The following is a 13,650-nucleotide window of genomic DNA, read 5'->3' on the forward strand; positions in this document are numbered from 1 at the left end:
TATGCTGTCTTTCTTGGTCTTTTTTTTTTCTTTCAAAATTCCAAAAATTTATTTTTGTATTTATAGACAAGCTTATTCTCTTTTTTATTATTTTTAATTTTTTTTTAATTTACATCCAAATTAGTTAGCATATAGTGCAACAATGATTTCAGGAGTAGATTCCTTAGTGCCCCTTACCCATTTAGCCCATCCCCCCCCCACACCCCCTCCAGCAACCCTCAGTTTGTTCTCCATATTTAAGAGTCTTTTCTGTTTTGTCCCCCTCCCTGTTTTTATATTATTTTTGTTTCCCTTCCCTTATGTTTATCTGTTTTGTATCTTAAAGTCCTCGTATGAATGAAGTCATATATTTGTCTTTTTCTGACTAATTTCACTTAACATAATACCCTCCAGTTCCATCTACGTAGTTGCAAATGGCAAGATTTCATTCTTTTTGATTGCCGAGTAATACTCTATTGTGTGTGTATATATATATACCACATCTTCTTTATCCATTCATCCATCGATGGGCATTTGGGCTCTTTCTATACTTTGGCTATTGTCGATAGCGCTGCTATAAACATGGGGGTGCATGTGTCCCTTCAAAACAGCACACCTGTATCCCTTGGATAAATGCCTAGTAGTGCGATTGCTGGGTCGTAGGGTAGGGTAGGTAGGGTAGTTCTACTTTTAGTTTTTTGAGGAACCTCCATACTGTTTTCCAGAGTGGCTGCATCAGCTTACATTCCCATCTCTTGGTCTTGTTTAAAGTCCCGAGCTTTAACAGATCCTCCTTGTATTCAAAGCATTCAAAACTGTTAGACATAACCAAGAAAAGCCTCACGTGAGTTAATCTTTTACTTTTCAGAGATATTAAAGGAACAGAAAGAAAATGGCATAAAATAGTAATAGCACCAGTGTGTACCCATGTGGGAGACCTCATACCTCATGAAGCAGAAGGTACAGGTTGTGGTTCAAATTTACCACTACATTAAATTCAAGATAGTCTAGCTGTCAACCTAAAAATAAGAACTGAGAAGTGCCCTGAGGGCTCCAGCACTTTCTGTTCTAGTGCCTTTCTTCCTGTGACAGCTATCCCTTTCACAGAGCTTCCTGGCTTCCCCTACATCTCCAACTGCACGGGGACCACTTTTACTCCATATCTATCACCTCAAACTCAACAATTCCAAAACGAAAATTCACTCTTCTCCTTCCTCTAAACTGCTCCCCTTCTTTGGCTGTAAAGGAAAGGCAGGACCTTGAGGATTCCCCCTTGGGAATTAGGGGCACCTGGGTGGCTCAGTCATTAAGGGTCCGACTTTGGCTCAGGTCATGATCTCACAGTTGGTGAGTTCAAGCCCTTCATGGAGCTCCGTGCTGACGGCTCAGGGCCTGGAGCCTGCTTTGGATTCTGTGTCTCTCTCTTTCTCTGCCCCTCCCCTACTTGTGCTCATGCTCTCTCTCTTTCTCTAGCTCTCTCAAAAATAAATAAACATAAAAAAATATTTTTAAAAATTTTTGGGAATTAGCTTCTACTTCATTCTCTTCGTGAAGTTCTACTGATGTTTTTTTCCCCTTCAAATCCTCTCAAATCCAAACTTTGCCTTTTATTTCTTTTTTTTTTAATTTTTTTTTAAATTTATTTTTGAGAAAGACAGAGACAGAATGCGAGTGGGTTGCGGCAGAGAGAGAGGGAGACCCAGAATCCAACACCGGCTCCAGGCTCTGAGCTGTCAGCACAGAGCCCGATGGGGGCTCGAACTCACGAGCTGTGAGATCATGACCTGAGCCGAAGTCGGCCGCTCAACCGACTGAGCCACCCAGGCGCCCCTGCCATTTACTTCTATTCCCTATCCACCACCCCACCCCTAAATTACTACAGACGCCTCCTAGCTGTCCCTAGAAATGCTCCCTGATTAATGGTCCTTCAATACCTCTTCCTGTCAGGACATTGGTTCAAATACTTTTATTAGCTCCAAAAGTCCCATATTAAATTTAAATTCCTCCAGCTGACTTTCAAAGTAATCCTTGATCTCATCCCACCGTATTCCTTCAACTTCTCTCAAACCATTTTCCCAGAACACACCCTTTAATCTGGTTAAACTTGTTCCACTGGACCCAAATGCCATGCTCTATTCAACCTCTACCCCTAGGCCTCTACTGTCCCTAACTTTTGAGATTTACTTTTCTTCTACCGATAGATCTAAGTGTTCACTTGAGGAAGGACCGCCTCTCTTTCGGGCTGCCTCCAAATGTGCAACACCTTCAGACCCTGCCTTTTTCTAATAATTTCTGGCAGATGTCACCACCTACTGTGAAAGCTGAAAATGTCAGATGCTTGCTTTCCCAGCCTCCCTTTCAGCAAGGATGGACGAGGCTCCACCTAACACAGGCATCTGCCCCAGATTTTAGATAGGAGGGCGGTGGAATGGAGCCAGGAATGGAAGTGTCACCCTCAGGTGGCAGTTGCTACAGCAGGATCAAGGTCCCAGGCAACAAGGCCTGCAGAGCTGGCGGTGGTGACAGTAGTGCGCGAACTGCAGTCCAACGCCTGGCGGCGCTCGTGCAGTTCAGCGACATGACGGGGAAACCGGGCCAGGCCTTGACATCCACAGCCAGGAGCCCTGGTAATTCCGAGCCACTCGATATGCATGTTTTTATAAAGAAAAATGTTATTGATGCCTAACATACAGAGGGACACACACTATCACATATGAAAGGGAAAGGTACATGGAACCTTAAGCACACAGCTCAAAGAATTTCCACAAGCTGAATCCACTTGGGTTAAGAAACAGAACATTCCAAGTGCTCCCGAAGCCCCTTCCAGGTACTTTTTCCCTCCCAAGGGCAACCACTATCCCGACTTCTAACAGTACAGGTTAGTTTTGCCTGGTTTTCAACTTGATGTAAATGGAAGCACTCGCTATGTTCCTTTGTGTCTGGCTTCTTTCACTGCATATTAAGTTAGTGGGATTCGCCCAGGTTGGTGTGTGTAACTGCAGTGTGTACGTTCTCACTCTGTACATATAGCTTTCTATTATCGGGTAGATACTCCACTACTTATCTACGCTATTGCTAATGGGCATCTGGATAGTTTCCAGTTTGGTCCTAATGCAAATGGACACGTCGGTGAACATGTGTGTATGTGTGCCTGTTGGGTACGTATCTAAGAATGAAACGGGGGATCAAAGGCTATGCATATGTCCTGATAACTGTTTAATAAATTCCTTTTCTGCTTAAAAACTACCAGATTTTATTTCTTTTATTTTTTAATGTTTATTTATTTTTGCGAGAGAGCGCGTGTGCGCGCATGAGCGGGGGAGGGGCAGAGAGAGAGGGAGACAGAGGATCCAAAGCAGGCTCTGCACTGACAGCAGAAAGCCCGATGTGGGGCTCAAACTCACAAACCATGAGATCATAACCTAAGCCAAAGTTGGACACCCAACCAACTGAGCCACCCAGGTGCCCCTATCAGATTTTATTTCTGTTGCTTACAACTAAGAACCTGGAATGATAAGCTATCCATTTTTCAGCAGCCATTTTCTCCACAAAGATCTCCTGAACTATAGAAGCCTTGAAGAGCAGTCATAGTGCATACCCCCACCTTTCAGTATATTTTTGTACTATTCTGAATTATTCACTTATTTTATGCCTGTAAATCCTAATCCCTCTGTTGTCACAAGCTCCAAAACAGCAGTCTTCAACTGTAACTTCACAACAACCAACTGATGTGTCACAGTAAGTTACTGTATACAGCAGGTAATTTGTTAACTAATAAAAAAAGGACCCAAGTCTGTGAATGAATGATATATCTGGATTCAAGTTTCCCTTTTGATAATGTCTCTGCCACTCATTTGAATTCCAATATGCTCCCTTACCAACAGATGATCCAATCTATGCCACAGCCCCTAGGAGTGGGCCTTCTATATGAATGTCATCCATCACGGGTGCCATGGTCGGAGAGACCATGTCTATTACTTTTCCTCTATCTCCTCTCATTCCTAATAGTGCTGAATATATATTACTTTCTCAATAAATATTGACTGATTATATCAATGCAAAAATATCCTGCAACAAGGACCTGAAATATAGCTTAATCTAATTACAAAAAGGCAAATCTTCTAGTTTTGCCAAATCATGAACCTAACCTATCAGTCTTCTGGATTCTTCCTCAACCCCCAAGTCAGTTTTCGCCTCAATAAATTCTGACATGAATTTCAAGCTAGGAATAATGTATTTCCCACAAGGCAAGTTGATAGTTGAAACATTTACACTTTGCTAAAAAGTCTCCAAAAAGCCATTTCCATCCTTATTGCTGTATTTTCTTTTAGCATAGCTAAATCGTTTTTGTTTAAAAGTCTTTATGGCATTAAAAAAAAACCCAAGGGTGGGTGCCTGGGTGTCTTGGTCAGTTAAGCATCCAACTTCGGCTCAGGTCATGATCTCACGGTTCGTGAGTTCAACCCCCACTTCGGGCTCTGTGATGACAGCTCAGAGCCTGGAGCCTGCTTCAGATTCTGTGTCTCCCTCTCTCTCTGCCCCTCTTCTGTTTGTGCTCCCTCTGTCTCTCAAAAATAAATAAATGTTAAAAGAATTTAAAAAGCCCAAGGCTGGGGCACCTGGGTGGCTCGTCGGTTAAGCGTCCGACTTCGGCTCAGGTCATGATCTCATGGTCCGTGAGTTCGAGCCCCGCGTCGGGCTCTGTGCTGACAGCTCAGAGCCTGGAGCCTGTTTCAGATTCTGTGTCTCCCTCTCTCTCTGCTCCTCCCCTGTTCATGCTCTGTCTCTCTCTGTCTCAAAAATAAATAAACGTTAAAAAAAAAAAATTAAAAAGCCCAAGGCTGTGTCAACTATACTCAAATAAAAAAATAATTAAATTAGTTAAATAATGTTTAAAAAAAACCCACACAGCTGAATATATCCTAGAGTGTGTAATTACAGAGCTAAGAGTTTATTCTCCAAAGAAAAAGGCATGCCTCAAAATCAACTTTCTCAAATTTAAATATCTTCTCAATCTTATTTCCAAAAAGTTCATTTATAGGCTCTTATAGAACTCAACTTATTTTTCCGAGCATGAGATGCTGCAGAAAGTGGCTAGGTTTTTACAAGTCTATCTAACCCAAAGCATAGTTGAAAAATATATATATTCGTAAACAAAATCGGGGCGGGGTGGGAACATAATACTAGTCGCACAACATAACCAATAAAAAACAATAATCTAAGAGGCGATATAATGAGGCGATTAAGAGCCCCATCTTTGGCACTGAAAAGCTAGAATTCAAATCAGTCAGTCCAATTTATTAGCTATGAGACTCTGGGCAAGTTATCCTCGCTAAGAATTGGAGTGTGTATTTCTTGAACAGGTTCTTCGAAAGCATGCGAGCCCTTCAGAGCTAAGAGAACTTTGCCAAGCAAGCTGGATATTCCAGCTTACAAGCTTCCCTTGTAGTAAACGTAGCAAGCACCTAAAGGAATCCTTCCCAAATTTTAATTATAGGTTTTTTTCATCATGTTAAGTTATGAACTCCTGAAGTCAAACTGATCCGTTCACAATGATGTTGGGCAAAGGGTCTTAAAAAAAAAAAAAAAAAAAGGGACATAGGCATACAGTATCTACGTACTCTTTCTCCTCTGTCCCCAGGTTTGATAAATCAGATTAACTGTTCCTCATTTACAAGTCCTCATTTATGCTTCCTAATATAAGTACAATCACCCATTCAGTTGCTGATACTCTTGATTTCTGGTACATCTCTTTTGAAAAGAAAAGTAATGAAATGATTTTAAGCTACAAAATAATTTTTTTTAAGATCAGAGAGTGGGTAAGGAACTAAGGTTCAACACTATTCAACTAATGGAAAGTGCTTATGGCTGAGTGAGTGGTGTTTGGCAGACCTCCAGAATTCTTTTGCAATGCACAGCAACATACCAACAAGTACTTATAAAGTGTGCTTTTGGATCTGAGGCAATCTCTGATCACTGTAATATGGAATTATGATCGGAATGCTTTTGTCACTACAGGAGGAAGAGCAGTCTTCCTGCAGGAAGGATCACTTAGGTCAGCTACAGTGCTGTGAAATAATCATCGATCACAAATTCCATCCAAGGATATAGGGGAAGAAAGCTGCACTCAAATATTTGAATATCCAGAATCCTATCGGATGTGATAACCAATGACTAACGGCCAAACAGTAAGCCTGTCCTTTCAAGTATCTTTGTTACAGCTAAAATAATTTTAGCAGAACCTTGAAATCAAAGTAATCAGGTTAACAAAATGTGGTAGGGTTACAGAAAGATCCCATGCTTACTTTCTCTCTTTTAGATCACCTGCAAAAGGGAAGAGACTGGTTGTTTGTGAAAACCTTATTCTCATTCTCACCAAGGACTTTCCTACTTCTCTATGCTAACTCTCACTACTATGTAGGTATATCTGAAGGGGTACAAGTAAGATACTAGCATTATTATATGGAATTATAGTTCAGTAAATTGGTTTAAACTATCTGTATTGTTTAGCACTGATCTTGAAGTTCTAAGTCCAAAGACACAAAAAAAATTTGTTTTGGCAAAACATAATTTAAGATTCGCAGAAGAAAAAGGAGACCAAGCTGGCCTAATTTACAATCATCCCCAGTACCCACCAATGAATACCCTCAACAAAAATTCACTGAGGGTTAACTACGTACCAAGTGCTGTGCTAAGTAGGCAATGGGAAATGACAGTCCATAAGAGTCTTCACTCTCGGAGACCAGTGCCATAGGGGAGACTTGACTGGCAGTGGTATTAAGGAAAAAAAAAAAAAAGAATGGGGGGTGCACCTGGGTGGCTCAATCGGTTGAGCATCTGACTCGATTTTGGCTCTCAGGTCATGATCTCACAGCTCAGGATCCTCTGTCTCCGTTTTTCTGGCCCTCTCCCTCTCCTGTGCTCTCTCTCTCTCAAAAATAAACAAACATCAAAAATAAATAAACAAAGTGGAAAACAGGCTAGTCTAAAAACCTGAGAGTTTGGGAACGACAAGATTTACTCCTATTCCTTCAGATGGTCACCTGGCTGCCCCCCCCCAACCATAACACTCAGGTCTCTGCTCACCAGGCAATGGATAAACACTTGAGGGAGGGAGGGGCTCCTACCCCTTAAGTTCACAGTCAGGATATTTATAGGAGGTTTTTCCCACCCTGAGAAGCATCAACCCTATCAAAACCAGGAGTCAAACTAGTTACAAAAATCAATAACCACAGAAGAATTCTGAAATCTCTGAGGTCTCAAAGAAAAGACCCTTAAGACAATGATGCTCGGAAATGAGTTTCACCTACTACTCTCTTTATAATGCATCTACACAGCTTTTCTTCAGAAAAATCATATAGGTTTTCTTCAGAAAGTTCCCTAGTCAGTTAGAATTCACTCAAATAAACAGCACAATGTAATCTCTGTGAAAAGGACCAACGCATAAACCCTTCAAACTCTTTTCTACGCTTGCTGTAAAGCAGCTGTTTTGTTTTGTTTTGTTTTTTAAAGAGTTACCCTCTGGAGCCAGGATAGTTACAGAGTGAAACTGGCACAGCTTGAGTGCTCAAGCTAATGAGACTATAAACTCAGGACAGAACCTCCCCTCCGTTCGAACCCAGGAGCAGCACAAGATTCACAACAGGTCTTTTATGAGTATTTATCGACTGCTTGAAAAATTTTTGGTATCCACTCTGATATATAAAAGTAATGTACACGGGGTCGCCCAAGTGGCTCAGCAGCTGCGTGTCGGACTCTTGGTTTTGGCTCAGGTCACGGTCTCACTGGTCAGCTAGCGAGTCAGAGCCCCTCGCCGGGCTCTGCACTGATGCTGACAGCTGGGGCTGGCTTGGGATTCTCTCTCCCTCTCTCTCTGCCCTTCCCCCACTTGACTGACTGACTCTCTCTCGCTCAAAAAAAAAAAAAAAAAAAAGGCAATGTGCCAAACCCATGAAGCAACTCAAGATCTGCTCAGTTCTTAGACCGAAAGCCACATGAAGGAGTCTGAGCCCCACACTGAACCAACAGCTGTCAGAAAAAGCAGCTGTATACAAGAAATGCTTCCCATTTCATCCTGATACCTTCTAAAAATCTAATCTAGGTACATTATGAACGTTTACTTCTCCAAATCCTGTTCTAAACCTGGAGGTGGAGGAAATCGATCTTGGAAATCTTCCAAGAAGATGAATCTAGTTAGTCCCAATCAATAAATGGCAAACTAGCAGATGAGCTGATGGGTTCTTTTATGTGCTTCTTTTTGCCTGTTTATTTTCTGCATTGAGCAAGCATTGCTTTTGTAAAAACAAGACAAAAAAGCTTTCAGTAAAAAAGAAATCTAATGACACAAAAGCCAACAAGTAAGACAACTATTATTTTTTTTCACTTTCTCTAAACAATAACAGCATTGTGTTTGTGCAGATTCAATTGGCAGTGAACTACTGATTAACAGATGCCTTGGTCAGATGTGTTCCATCACTGATAAGGTGTTTTCGTTGTAAACAATCCTCTCTTAGGGTCACTGGCCCCTCAGTAAGCGCTTCACTCCAACGTGACAGCTTTGAATTGTGTTTGAGCGAAGCCTCCACGGCCCCCTTTCACAAGGGCTATGGAGGCGTCTCCTGCCCTGTGTGGACAGCTGCACTAGGGGCAGGGAGTCTGAACCATTTGGTGTCAGGACCCCTTACTCTCTTATCCACTGAGAACTTGAAACAGCTTTGGTTTACATGAGTTATGGCTACTGGCGTTGGCCATATTTGAAATCAAAAATGAGAAGTGAATACAACACAACATCAGAGCCATCAGAGCAGTGATGTCACCACACATTATGTAGCCTCTGGAAAACTCCACTGTACACTGGTGAAGAGTGTTGAGTGAAAAAGACAAGTAACTTCCTAGTATTACTTTAGAAATAAGTTTGTATCTGACATACGCCTCCTCAAAAAGATCCTTGAGAATCACTAGACTAGATCATCAAGAACCCTTCCAATACTATCACTCTGGAGCCAGACTTGTCAACTTTGGCACTAGTGACATTTTGAGGTGGATGAGTCTTTGTTGGGGGCACTGTCCTGTGCATTACAGGATGTTCAGCAGCATCCCAGCCTCTACCCACTAGATACCAAAAGCAATCCCAGATTGACAACCAAAACATCTGTTTGACAACCAAAAACGTCTCCAGATGTTGCCAAATGTCCACTGTTTGAAAATCCACTATTTTCAGGTGCTGATTTTATTCCACTGAAATGGGAGTTAGAATGTGTACCTCTCAGTGCCTTCTCAGACCCCTATTATGTCTATTTCCTCCCCACTCCCATCTGGGTCTGTTCCTTCTGTTCATTTATTTGGTCACAAACAGCAAGAGTCGGTGGATAGCAGCAAGCACAGGATGAATCAGGTCAGGAAGAGACCTTCTGGTCAAGGTTCACCTTTCAGGCATTAAAGCCCTCAGGGACTCAGCAATCACTGGGGGAGGGTGGTAGAACTCAATCAGCCAACATTCATCCAGCCATTCTTAGGACTTGGTAACACCCCAATCTTGAGCAAGTTACCTATGGTCCTCCTCCGAAAATGAAGCGAAAGGCCCGTTGTGTGGCTACGAACACAACCTTCTGAAGGCAAAGAGGCAGTATACGAAGACTTCAAAACCTCACATCTAGGAGACCCTCCCAGCTGAAAGAGCTGGAGATTTTTTTAAAGGATTTTTAAGGTTTTTCTTTTTTGGTTTGTTTGTTTAAATCAGGATCTGGCTGGGAGGAAATAGCCGACTGGTAGAAAATCGACATCTTCAACAGTTCCAAGTCAGATCTTCACTCCCCACCAAAGTCCCCCCTCATCCCCTTCGTTTCCAGACCTTACCTCCGTGCTTTCTTGCCTGGAAATTGCCCCGGGCCACCCGAGGTCACTACCCCTCCAAACTCGAGCTACCAAACTCAAATACAGCATCATTCCTCGTCTCTTTAATCACCCTTCCTCCACAGCCTCAAATTCCTGCCCACAAACCGCCCCCAGCCCTCTCACTGCCCCCTCAGACTCTACTGTCATATCTGCCCCTACCCTCCCCCCTTCCCCCAAGTTTCTCCACGCAGGCAATAGTCTCTTCCCTCCCCAATTTTTGCTCTCGCCCCTAAGATCCTAAGAAACCAGGGCTCCCCTGATTGTCTCTGCCACCCCAGAATCGCACGTACCTACGCTCACTCCTCAGTATCTTCCCCAAGTTACTCCTTCTACCCGGATGTGCTCCACTCCTCCCTCTTCCCCACCTACTCCCTCGGCGCCCACCCCCCCTTACTTGCCCCTTCTTACTCTCACGGGCCCTTCTTCCCCGCCATCCCTCGGTCAGGCCTTCTCTAGGTCACGGCTCGCTTCCCTGGGCCAAGCGCCACCGCCCAGTGTCAGCCTTTCAGGTTCTCACCCCCACCCCCCCGGACCAGTCTTGCAGGTTGTGGCCTTTGAACTGGGCGCCCCGGGCCCAGGCTGAGGGACTAAGCAGGAGGGCCCGACAACTCACCCAGGACTAGGCAGAGCAGAACGAGCCCCGAGCCCGGAACCGGGGAGAAGCGGAAGCACACCATGATTCCGCAAAGGAGGCGGCGGCGGCGGCGCGGCGGCAGTGGCGGTGGCGGTGGCGGTGGCGGTGGCAACAACAGCAGCAACACCAGGGGAAAAGCTTGCTGGAACCCGGGCAAGAGGAGCGCGGACCACCGACCACAAGTGCTGCAAACGCCAGGACAGGCGCTTCAGCGCGGGTCATAAGACTAGGGGCGGGGCTCTTTCTTGCCTTTAGCCAATCTCCACGCTTGAAAGCCGCGAGAAGGGTGGTGACGTAGGAGCCGGTGGGCGGGGCGACCACGCCCTGGCTTTTTGGTTCACAATCATTCTTATGCGCCTAAGAGATATGCGCGGACGGCTTTTTCTAAGGCTTAAAAGAGAGAATTAACTTTTGGGGGGTACAGATAGTAGAGTTTATTTCAGTTCCAACTCCTTGAGGAAGAAGAGAGTAATTTTACTGGAGTGAAACAGTTGCTAGGCATCACAACATAATATATATAAAAATAGTACCCAGTTATTACTCCAAACACTGTTGTTAGCTCTGCAGTTCGTGTTATTAAATGCACAAGGGCGCTGAGGGTAGTATGGTGTCACGGACAGCCAGAGCAAGACGTGGCCTCGAAGTTCGCCCTAGTTATAACACCCTGTTTTTCAAATGGAGGAGTTAAACTCAGAAAGAGAAAAAACCTTTTTTGAATACAGAAAGAAAGATAATAGGAAATAAAAAAATAAAATAGAAGGGTAAAGGGGAAAAATAAAGACCCAGAGAGAGATGGTTATTGATCTACCCTTCCAGCTATTTTTCCTATGCATATCCACATGTGACTATTCTTTAATGAATTCAGACTAAGCATACTATTTGGTATCTTGACAGTTGAATAGATGAAACCTAAAATAGCAAACAAATGAAAGCATTCAAAAACTGTAAAAATCTCACGTTGGGATAAAGCACTAATTCTCAAATGTTAGTGTCCCAAAGAATCATCTAGGGAGCTTACTATCATACAAACTCCCATACCTCATGCGTAAGAGATTCTGAAACAGTAGTTCTGTGGCTGTCCTTGGAATCCGTTTTTTTAAACAAGCACCCCCAAGTGATTCTGATTTCTGTGGTTCCTGAACTACACTTTAAGAAACACTAAAAAAAAAAAAAAAATAGAGCTTCAAAAGCTTCTAGTCCAGGAGATCTTAATCTGGTGACCATGGATGAACTTGCCGGGGGGGTGGCGGGGGGGGGGGACGGTCTGTGAATCTCCAGAAATTACATGCAACATTTATGTATGTGGATTTTTCAGGGAGAGGGAGCATGTTATAGCTTTTACAAATTCCCAAATGGAACCTGTGAGTCCTCACCCTAACACCCACCCCTGCTCAAATATGAACAATCACTGATATACCCTATCATTTGCTTTAGCATGATTAATTCCTGAACGTGAGAACACTTATTCATGAATGTATTCTTTCATGGGTGAAACTCAGTCAGGAGCAACTGACTTGCTCTATGAGGAGCTAACATATACTATAGTATTAGGTACTGCTTTTAGCAATGAAAGTTCATTCGACTGTCCCACCACCAATAAGACTAGACAGGAGCCATGTCCTGGAGAACCCCTGATTGAGTTGAGTCCTTAGACGTTTCCCCACCCATCTTTAACTGATGGACTCTGTCCCTTCTCCCTCAACTGTAAATCACCGAACTGCACCATCAACAATGGCCAAATTATGGAAAGAGCCCAAATGTCCACCAACTGATGAATGGATAAAGATGTGCTATATAAGTGTATACACACACACACACACACACACACACACACAAACACAATGGAGTATTACTCAGCCATCTAAAAGAATGAAATCTTGCCATTTGCAATGACGTGCGTGGAACTAGAGTGTATTATGCTAAGTGAAATAAATCAGTCAGAGAAAGACGAATACCATATGATTCCACTCATATATGGAATTTGAAAAACACAACAGATGAACATAGGGAAAGGGAAAGAAAAATAAGATAAAAACAGAGAGGGAGGTGAACCATAAGAGGCTCAAATACAGAGTATGAACTGAGGGTTGCTGCAGGGGAGGTGGGTGAGGGGAGAGGCTAAATGGGTGATGGGCATTAAGGAGGGCACTTGTGATGAGCACTGTGTATTAATGTAAGGGATGAATCACTAAATTCTACTCCTGAAACCAATACTACACTATATGTTCACTAACTTGAGTTTAAATTAGTTAAATTAGTAAAATCTTGAAAGAAAAAAAATCACCTAACTGCAATGTTCAGCAAAACTCTAAGCTCTAGAAGAGACGAGAGAGCACAGTGGAAGGAACAGTGAATGGGCAGTCAGAAAAGTTAGGGATGAGATCTACTTACTGGCAGCTTGACCTTGGGCAAATCACTTCATCTCTTTAACTTCTGTATTTTTATCCATAAAACAAAATAGTGAGACTAGAGCAGTTTCTCAGTCCTGGCTGCGTTGGAATAACTTGTAGGACTTTAAAACTAGCCTTGCACCTTGGTCCCACCCCTTGAGATTCTGATTCGGTGGGTATGCAGTGTGGCGTGGGCATTGTATTTTTCTCAAGACTCCCCAAGAAAATATTAATGGCCCAGAGACCATCTCGAAGGTGGCCCCAGCTAAGACTCTATAAGAGTAAATGCTCATTTATTTAAAATAGAAGGAGGGGGAACGCCTGGGTGGCCCAGTCGGTTAAGCGTCTGACTTTGGCTCAGATCGTGATCTCACCATTCGTGAGTTCAAGCCCTGCGTCGGGCTCTCTGCTGTCAGCACAGAGTCTGCCTTGGATCCTTGGCCCCCCTTTCTCCCTGCCCCAGCCCACTCATTCTCTTTCTCCCTCTCAAAATAAATAAATAAACTTCAATAAAATAGAATAAGATAAAATAAAGCAAAATAAAATAAAATAGAAGGAAACAGTGTCACGATTAGTCAAATGTCCAGTTTAATAAATGGTTGCCCTTAACATTCTGCAGGTGCCATCAAATTACAAAAACGGAACACAGCGAGATACGAACAGCCTTATAAGCTAACTCCCACCCCTTATAACCTTTTCCCCTTCCAGAAAACAAACGCTCGTTCCCCGACTGGGAACCGGGTGCAGTCCGTC

The 13,650-nt window shown here is 43.3% G+C and overlaps 1 protein-coding gene across 1 annotated transcript in view; it reads right to left on the reverse strand.

Moving 5' to 3' along the window:
• LAMP2 (lysosomal associated membrane protein 2) overlaps positions 1 to 10,729 on the reverse strand; it is a 36,560-nt gene extending 25,831 nt beyond the window's left edge. Inside the window, 2 exon segments of the mRNA XM_042975229.1 lie at positions 10,487 to 10,711; positions 10,714 to 10,729. Of these exon segments, the coding sequence (XP_042831163.1) occupies positions 10,487 to 10,711; positions 10,714 to 10,729 (241 nt within the window).
• Between the last annotated feature and the right edge of the window lie 2,921 nt (positions 10,730 to 13,650).

Source organism: Panthera tigris, chromosome X (assembly GCF_018350195.1).
Source record: "Panthera tigris isolate Pti1 chromosome X, P.tigris_Pti1_mat1.1, whole genome shotgun sequence".
Taxonomy (NCBI): Eukaryota; Metazoa; Chordata; class Mammalia; order Carnivora; family Felidae; genus Panthera; species Panthera tigris.